This window comes from Abramis brama, assembly GCF_963993115.1.
Source record: "Abramis brama genome assembly, chromosome: 11".
Taxonomy (NCBI): domain Eukaryota; kingdom Metazoa; phylum Chordata; class Actinopteri; order Cypriniformes; family Leuciscidae; genus Abramis; species Abramis brama.
In genome coordinates, this window is record NC_139973.1 from 32745129 (window position 1) to 32754581 (window position 9453).

Here is a 9453-nt window from a genome sequence, read left to right on the forward strand (position 1 = left end):
ATTATATTATATTATATTATATAAATACATTCAAATTTAATATCTCAATTCTCAAGCCAATTATTGCACAGATTTTTTAATTCAAACTCAATTGGACAAAAACATATTTTGCAGTTTTGTGCAGTCAGAGAGAAAGAGAGACTTAATTTGAACAGATTACATGCAATGCAGTTTCGAAAAAAATGATATGATCAATAAGTTATGACAACATATGTTTTTACATTGCTTGTTTTTACAAACAACTTTTTTTTGGGGGGGGGGGGGGGGGGGGGGCTTGTAAAAGTTATACAAGATTCAACTCATTTTTTTAAGTTAGTTTAATGTAATTTAAGTGGATTTGACTTAAACATCCATATAAGTTGATTGTACTTAAAGATTTAAGGCAGCAACTTTTTTTTTTTACAGTTATGGTAGATATCCAGTAACATCATAGAAAACAATGAAAACTATTTGTCCAAAAATATAATCACAGATTGCTTACATGCATGTATTACATATACAGATCTAAATAGGGAAATGATCAAATGCTGAAATGACTATTATGTGTTGTATTTTAAAAGGTGGGAGCACCATTTACAAAGCTATATCCATAATCACAACATTAGAAAGTTTACATTAGAGTTCAAAAAGCATTTTTGACATTTTAAACAGAAATACAATAATGTCCTCCATACTGCTTTACTGTAACTACAAGCTCTTCCAGTAATTCATTCATGTTGAGTTCACATACTTACACAATATAGATCAGGCCTGCATCAGTCAGAGAGACCGCATGTTATTTGGAGGAGCATTCATGAATGAAAAATCTAATTTGCAGACAAATAAATGTTTTTCCGGCTCACTGCCAGATGAGGGTTTACTTAAACTTGATCAGAGACGAGTCTGCTTTCTTTATGCTTTAAAGGTGACTACTGATTTCTACAAAGAAACCGAAAATAAACTGTCATAAAATACTGTTCATGTTATGTCTTTTAACTATGAAGAAGTTTAACAACCACATGAAAACATACATGATGACGGCACTCAGTTCCTACGCATGTCTCTGACGACATTCACCACTGTTATACATTCAGAATGGACTCAAACTCATCTATTCTCTGCATTGTGTTTCCTTTCTTAATCTTCCTGTAGCAGACAGTGTTGTACCTGCAAACAGGCCGGTTGTTTTTATCCTTCTCGTACTCTTGGCCTGACATCTCAACCGAAGGCTGGACATCAGGCTCCTCTTCCTCGCTTTCTTCCTCTTCTTCCTTCGTTTCCCCCCCTTCATTCACATCTGCTTTATTCACACTTATTTCCTCTTCTTTCTTATTCTCTCTTATATTCGCCGGCTCTTCAGATGTCGTCGTCTCTTGAGGTACTTCTTCGGTTTGACCATTCATTTGCTCTTTATCAGCTTCAAATGTGTCCTTGGCGTTCTGCTCCATTGATGTCACTTCCTGTCCTGTGATTGCAGCAGTTGATAAAGGAAAAGACACACAACTCTTCTATTTGAATTCCAGTTCTCAGATGTAACATAGATCAGTTTGTATGATAATTAGTACAGTTTTTCTTGTGCTGTAATTTCACCAAATCACCCAATGTTGGTATTCAACTGACAATCAGTGTCTTTTCATTTATCGCAATGGTTTGTCATGTCCAAATTAGGAAAGGAATTCTGGTAAAGAGACTTGGCAAAAGATGCAAAGTTGTTTTGAGGAATTTTAATTTGATTTGACTAAACAAAGCGACCAACTGCTGGAATGAGAACTGCGAGTACACAATTCTTCCAACAATAAGAGGCCTTACATAATATTAAAGAATTAGGAAATCGTGCCATGATGTTACATCAATACAGCAAAACATCTCAAGTAACCATGTCTAGACATCTTTCAAATTACATTTTGAAAGTATTATTGCCGTTCTCTTTGTAGTTATGAAATTTATCTTAGAAATACCTTATCAAAACTAGTTTTTCCTCAACATAAAACAACTTATGCACTTCGAACAAGTAAACCGAACCACCTGAATGTGAAAAGTGAACTTGTACCTTTCAAAACCAGTGAACAGTCAATGGAGAAGATTTGCATTGTCAGTACAAACGCAGAAACCATTCATCACATCGACATAACTCTAAAACCTAAAACTCTAAAACTCTAATAATGCGTCTTACCTTGTTCCTGTTGGCTCAGCAGTACTGCGTGAGGTTTGTTAGTGGGGTCTGACTCCATTTCCTGGGATTTGGGAAGAAGAGTGGACCCTGAAGGAGAAGGATGCTCAGAAGTAGTCTCTTGTGGCGAGCAGTCTGTGCATGGCTGTGTCAGTGTCCCTCCCTTTACGACTCAATGGAATCTTGCTGTCATTGGGTGACGCAGTCTCATTCTCAGTGGCGGAGCTGATGAGATTCTCATCCCCGTTGTTTAGAGAAAAAAAGTGTTGTTTGGCTTCTAATTCTGGGTTTGAGCATGGGATTGTGAGATTGATGGGCTCGTTGGTTGAGACAGGACATTCAGTTTGAAAAGTGGCACCCTTTATTTTGAGCTTTTTTGAAAACGGGAGATTTCTTGGTGTTCTCTTACTGCAAAGTTGTGTTTACCACACTTAAATAAGGATAACACACTTCCTGACAGGTGGATATTAGTTTTCCACAGTCTAACACCTCACTGAGATGCCAAATAGTCGTCCTCCTCAGAATCTTTTTGTCATGTTGGTTTGGGTTTTGGTTCGTTCATGTTTCATGTCTTTTTTTATTTTGTAATTTAGCTTAGTCATGGTTTCCTGGTTTGTCATGTGATTCCCTTGCCATCATGTGATCTTGTCATGTGCTTCCCTAGTCTCATATGTCATGTTCTGATTGGTTCCTTGTTGATTATTCACAAGTGTGTCTTGTTAAGTCATTAGTCTTTGTGTATCAATAGCCCTCATGTTTCCATTGTCTATTGTTGAGTATTGTTCCCCGTAACCGCTGTTGGAGAGTCTCATGCATCTAGTCTTGTCAGATCAAGTTCATGTTTTTACGTTTATGGTCATGTTTATCGACTAGTTTAAGTTATCGTCTTGTTTTGTTTGTTCTAGATAATCTTTAATAAAACTGCACTTGGGTCCGACTGCAACTTGTTACATTGTTTTTGTCCATTCTGATTGTTTCCATGTGAAAAAGTGTACTTAATTGAATTGAATGGGAATTTGCATGTTTTATTAAACTGTACTTGGAAATAATATAATGTTAGAAATAAAAGGCCACTTAAAGGGATAGTTCACTCAAACTAAAACTGTCATTTACTCACCATCATGTTATTCCAAACCTATATTAGTTTCTTTCTTCTGCTGAACACAAAAGCTATTTTGAAGAATGTGAGTAACCAAACAGGTCATGGTAGCCCCTGACTTCCATAGTATTTTTTGTCTTTTCATCTGGAAGTCAACTGGAATGGGTACCATAAACTGTATGGTTTCTACAAAGTCTTTAAAGAAGCCAAAAATGGGGTCTCAGAGAGGTCGAAAATAGAATGAGGCATCCGTCAGTCATTCTACTTTCAGTTAAGTCTTATAAAAGTGATGAGAAAGCTATTTTTTGTTTTCTTTGATAAAGAATGAACCATCACTGACGTGTCATTTCCTGCCAGGCAGAAGATCTTTGTGGTGAGTAAGAACTGCATCTGGTATTTTACCACTGAGAGAGATGATATCTGGGAAACCTATGATCAGCAGAAGCAAACAGCAGACAAATCAACTTATGTAAACCACATTCAGCAAGATTAAGTGTACTGTGTGTGGAAAACAGCCTAAGAAGAACCAGCTCGTGCTACACCAAAAAACACCAGTTACAAAAGTTTATTAAAGAGGCATTCTATAAATATAAAAATGAAAAAATATATTAAAACACTTTGTATATGAATACATAAAACATTTAGACAAAATATATTAGATAAATAAAACAGTACAGTAAATTAAATAAATTTACAATAAAAATGACTGCTGCTTAATAGTGCAAAATACACAAATACAGTATAGATAATACAGAAATGCACAATAAATAGTTAAATAATTCCATCTTATACATCAATATTTAACTTTTCATGCTAAATATCATGGTTTCGATCCTGTCTTAGGGTCTCTTTTTTACCTTATGGCCATAAGTCTTGTAACTTTAAAATGGTTTAGGAGTAGAAGGTGCTACTTTACTTTACTTAAGTGTTTACTTACAGCCCTACTCTAATGCACAGGCGTGCATTTTTCAAGTGAAGCCCACAGCCCCCTTGATTAGGGTTGTGTTTGATTAAATTGTAAGTGGAACAAAACTATCCATACTGTCAGCAAAGGCTAGCAGAAGATTCTGTAAGGGCATATGGCTTCTGGATGTTCTCCATGGCACCTGAAAACAAAGGAAAACATTGTTTTAATCTACTGGCACACTAAAGCGTTTGTGTGAACATAAAAGAAGATAACTCAAAATGAACAAAAATGGTTTAACTGAAAATATTTTATTTAGTATCATTTTCTAATGTGTTCCTACAAATTATTATTATTTATTCTAAATCATGCTATTCTATGTATGTAGTAATATTTTTTAATTTATGTAATTCCTGTAAGTTCTGACCTGATCCTTAAAAAATTACGGTTGATGAAGGCATTCTGAATTCCGAAAGTTTTTATTAAAAACGTAAATGTTGTCAAAATGATCCCTGTTCACACGGATCCGCAAAATGACTGAAAATGCTGTATTCTCCTGCCAGGCCAGTAGTTGGCAATGTCACTTTGTAAAGAAACACTCTGTACCTATAGACTGAACACATAATATGCATGCAAATGATATACATAATATGCATGCATTTTTATAGTTTACACAGAGACGATAATGGTATCGTTTTTAAAAATGTGCACTTTTTCATTTTACACGTTTTCAAAAGTTAGTTTTTTCAGGCCCCCAAAACGCCGTTGTCATGTAAATGAATGGCGAAAAAAGAGACATAAAATGTTTGCGTTTTTAGTTGAAAAAGGTGTTGTGTAAGGCCTTGTCCACACGGACACGGGTATTTTTATAACCGTGACTTTTTTTTACGCGGTTCGGCCGTTCGTCCACACGGAAACGCAGTATCAGGTCACTGAAACCGAACATTTTTGAAAACCCCTGCCAGGGTGAGGATTTTCAGAAACGCCGGTTGCAGTGTTGTCGTGTAGACAGTAAAACCGGGGTTTTTGCTTTTGATTCAGGCTTCTGATTGGCCAACGTGGCTTTACAATTAGGGTTATATCGCCGCCTGCTGGTGTGGCATGCTCTTGACAGCGCGTGATAACGTGTTTTTGCGTTTTCATGTAGGCGGAGATTTCTTTTAAACCGAGCATGTGTGGACGGGATTTTTTTTTTAAATCGCAGGAGGAAAAACTCCGGTTATAAAAATACCCGTGTCCGTGTGGACTAGGCCTAAATGGCCCCTGTTTTCTTTGTCATCGTTTGCCTTAGCTCTAGTTACTCATCTGTTGTCATGGTTTCTTATTAGTACCTCACCTGTTCTCTGTTCCATTGATTATCTTCCCTCTGTGTATTTATCCCTCAGTTCACCTCTGTTCATAGTCTCGTGTTAATGTTAAATGGATTGTGTTTGTAAGATTTCTCTCTGTTTATTAAAGACTTATTGTCCATTCTGTCACGCATTGTCTTTTAGATTACGCTACAGCCAACCTGTGATAGGAAGCTTGTTTCCACCATGGAGTAAAAAAATATATAAAGGTCAATGTGACTTTTTATCTCAGAATTTATATCTGGCAATTCGAACTGTATAACTCGAAACTGCGAGTATATATCTCAAAATTCTGAGAAAATAAGTCGGAGATAAGATAAAAACTCGCAGTTCAGATTTTTTCTTGCAATTGCAAGTTTATATCTCACAATTTTGATTTTTTTCCCAGAATTGAGAGACATAAACTTGCATGTCTGAGAAAAAAGTCAGAATTGTGAAATAGAAACTCGCAATTGCCTTTATTTTATTTTTCCGCAGTAGAAACAAGCTTCTATGCAGTTGTTACCACATGAAACACACATTTAAAATGACCTGACAAAACATTTTTTCACAGTGTAGACTAACTGAAGTTTCACTTTAGAACAGTGATAAGAATCGTCAGCAAAGTATCTTCCTGTCAAAGTAGAATTTCTATAAGCACACACACACACTCCCCACATGGCATGAGCGCACACACACAGATGCTTTTGATGATATCTTGAGGGCAGACCGTGGCTTTATGGGGAAATGATGTGTTTCTCTTGTGGGTAGTGTATGCCCACATCTCTCACAAACAAACATATTAACACACCTCCAATTAGACGCACTTCCTCTGTGATGAGTGTCTGAAGCTCCTCGCGTTTCTCTGTAAACTGTCGCTGTTGTGTGGTGTAAATGTGAGGGGGAAACACAGAGAAAGAAAAAAAAGTGTTAAGCAAGAGGAAACCAACTTTGTTCACGATTCACACAGTTCCCCAATACAGCATCATTATTGTAAATAACTATTGATACGCAAGTTACGCAAAACAGAGTCAGGACAAGAATGATTATGAAGTGTTATAAAAATGCACTTGTTCAATAGAAATGTTCAATATTTTTGAAGGAAATCACCTGCAGAAGATGAAGCTTGCCAAGCAATTGTCTCTGCTTTTCTGTAGCACCTCTGATAATCTCCATCCTACAGTCCACAAAAGAAGACATAAAGATTATATTCAGATCAAGAGGCATTTACAATGAAAACTAGGGTTACTAGGTTTTAAATTGTTCACAGGGTATATTAAAGTCACCATGAAATCAAATTTGAATTTTTTTCATGGAATATTGCAATATTTATTATTAATATGTATTATATTAATATATTTTTTATATTATATATATTTTTATTCATGTGCCTTTGTAATCTTTCATCAAAATAACTTCCCCTCCTGACATCTCTTCTCTGATGAAGTGTTTACTGGTGCGAAGGCTAAAATGTTTCTTTTCTGTGCTGATGTTTCGTTCTGATATGTCACAATATGAAAGAAAAGACTATCACAACTTCTGTTTCATTCCGACTTTAAGTAATAACAATTTCACTTCTACTATTCATTTAATTACTACTGCTTTGGATTGTGCCATTATACACCCACTCACGCACATCCTATCATAGTGGCAGCTTTTGTGACAGAATGAATACAAATATTGTGATATTGTAAAAACATTGTAATAAAATCCTGTTAAATTTAATGTAAAACTATTTAAATAAAATATAAACTACAATAGCTAAATAAAAAATATACAAATAATTTTACATCAAAGGATAAATGAATATATATATATATATATATATACATATATATATATATATATATATACATAGGTAACACTTTACAATAAGGTTCATTAGTTAACTACATTAGTTAACATTAACTAATAATGAACTGCACTTATACAGCATTTGTTCATCTTTGTTAATGTTAATTTCAACATTTACTAATACTTTATTAAAATCTTGTTAACATTAGGTAATGCACTGTGAACTAACATGAACAAACAATGAACAGCTTTCTTTTCATTAACTAACATTAACAAAGATTAACAAAAACAGTACTAAATGTATTGCTCATTGTTAGTTCATGTTAATTAATACATTTATTAATGTTTAATAAAGGAACCTTATTGTAAAGTGTTACCTATACATACATACAATTATTTTAACAATGTTTTAATTACTGTAGAGGTATGTGCATGTACTGATCTCTTAAACCTACATCAACTTTATTTAAATCAAATTTAAATCGATGTAGATTTTAACCATAAATTATGGTAATTCATACTTTTTTACACTGCACAGGTTAATTAAGTGAACCGATTAACAGGTTTTACTGTACATTACATTTAATCATTTAGCAGACGCTTTTATCCAAATGAGGAGAGCAACAGAAGCAATAGGGCAAAATTATTTATAATCTGGTGTATCAACATATCCCTGCTGCAAGTGCTGTGACTAGTCCCAGTTAGTCTGGCACAGTACAGCAGAATTTTACATTAAAAAAGTGTATTTAACTTTTATTTAAGGTTTAACATATCAAATTGCACCAAAGTCAATAGTGTTTAGTCTTACATTAAGAAGGAGGACGTCTGAACCAGATCCTTGATCTGCTGCTGAGTGAATCCAGCAATATACACACTGTTGACTGTGATAATAACATCACCTGAGATGAGAGACAAAGAGATTTTAGCAATGAGTAAGTATGAATGACACTGGTTCTAGACAGAAAGTGGGCAGGTGTTTTGATAACTCACCTGTCATTAACCCACTACTCTCTGCGAGACTGTTCTCCTTCACCCAACACACACCCGAGCCTAAATCCTGCTCAGCGCTGATGCTTCTCTCAACACTGCCTGTCTATGGACAGGGAATAAAGATCCAATCAATTCATCATCCAAAATCCAATTATCCTCTGACAGATGATAAGCCCTCAGGCAGGCATGTAATGCTTGAATGAATGGAGAAAAAAGGATGAGAAGAGAGAGAGGGATAGAAGGTGGGTGGGTAATAAGGTTACCTGGATGTCAAACCCAAAAGTTTCGTTTTCTTTTCTTCTTAAAACAACAGTTTTCCTGTTAACCAAGAGAGAGACATGAGTAAGGAAGAAACAGAGATAAAAAGTCCAAATCCGGTTTTTGTGCATGTGGGTTGAATTTGTGTAGGCTACTTAAGATGTTAATATATTATATATATATATATATATATATATATATATATATATATATATATATATATATATATATATATTTGTTTTTACCGTATGCACTGCTCCGTTGTCTTGTCTTGGGACTGCAGAACCTAAAAAAATTCACCACAATAGGTCATTATTAATTTAGATACTAGATTAATATATTATTTATATAATAATAATATAATTAAATATCAATTATAAAATAATTATTAGAATCACAGAATCAACATTTAAAAAATAAAGTCAATGAGAAATAAAAAAATAAATAAAAAATGAGTAGTCACTTACGGTTCTTTTATGACTTTTTTCATCTTTGCTCTTGGTTGTTTGTTTATAATCACTAGTGTTCTTCTGTGTTTTGTGTCCAGTGTTCAACAGGTTGTTTGTCGCGCAGCTGCTTTTCCCCAGCAGTTTTCTTATGAATTGAACAGACGCTGTCATCTTCAGAGTGTGTGTTGCTGACATCTCTGCTTCTGAACGTCACTCCTGACTCCTCCGGCTTTTACACGCGCCTTCTGAACGGATGTCACGTGACAACAGTAAAGTCCCCGGACGGGGCTTCACTACAAACTTTTGAATTTACTGTAAGTTTGTCAGCGCACAATTATGGAGAATCGTGTTTAAAATCACCTTTGCGACTTGTTTAAAACAAACTAAACGGCTGCATTAACAAGGTCAATTTAAAATCCATTAATCAAATGATAAATCTGAAACTGAAAACTAAACAATTGAATTTATTTATTTATTTTAAT

The 9453-nt window shown here is 34.7% G+C and overlaps 2 protein-coding genes across 2 annotated transcripts; both read right to left on the reverse strand.

The window, feature by feature from the left end:
- Positions 1–256: 256 nt before the first annotated feature.
- On the reverse strand, positions 257–2362 carry ermn (ermin). The gene is made up of 2 exons (XM_084129304.1): positions 2153–2362; positions 257–1444 (listed from the first exon to the last, which is right to left on the reverse strand). Exons 1-2 carry the CDS (start codon positions 2208–2210, stop codon positions 1062–1064), a joined length of 441 nt encoding a protein of 146 aa, XP_083985430.1. The 5' UTR covers positions 2211–2362; the 3' UTR covers positions 257–1061.
- A 1435-nt stretch (positions 2363–3797) lies between these two features.
- On the reverse strand, positions 3798–9189 carry LOC311092521 (cytohesin-interacting protein). Its single transcript, XM_084129303.1, has 8 exons — positions 8990–9189; positions 8768–8808; positions 8528–8582; positions 8265–8367; positions 8083–8173; positions 6591–6657; positions 6292–6358; positions 3798–4354 (listed from the first exon to the last, which is right to left on the reverse strand). Exons 1-8 carry the CDS (start codon positions 9164–9166, stop codon positions 4293–4295), a joined length of 663 nt encoding a protein of 220 aa, XP_083985429.1. The 5' UTR covers positions 9167–9189; the 3' UTR covers positions 3798–4292.
- Positions 9190–9453: the final 264 nt, after the last annotated feature.

Excerpts from the sequence above, each read along its gene's own strand:
- ermn (XM_084129304.1), bottom strand. The coding sequence starts at position 2,210 with ATGGAGTCAGACCCCACTAACAAACCTCACGCAGTACTGCTGAGCCAA. Across the intron at positions 1,445-2,152 it reads GCTGAGCCAACAGGAACAAG|GACAGGAAGTGACATCAATG; the intron begins GTAAGACGCATT and ends CTGCAATCACAG.
- LOC311092521 (XM_084129303.1), bottom strand. The coding sequence starts at position 9,166 with ATGTCAGCAACACACACTCTGAAGATGACAGCGTCTGTTCAATTCATA. Across the intron at positions 8,809-8,989 it reads AAAAAAGTCATAAAAGAACC|GTTCTGCAGTCCCAAGACAA; the intron begins GTAAGTGACTAC and ends GAATTTTTTTAG. Across the intron at positions 8,583-8,767 it reads ACAACGGAGCAGTGCATACG|GAAAACTGTTGTTTTAAGAA; the intron begins GTAAAAACAAAT and ends CTTGGTTAACAG.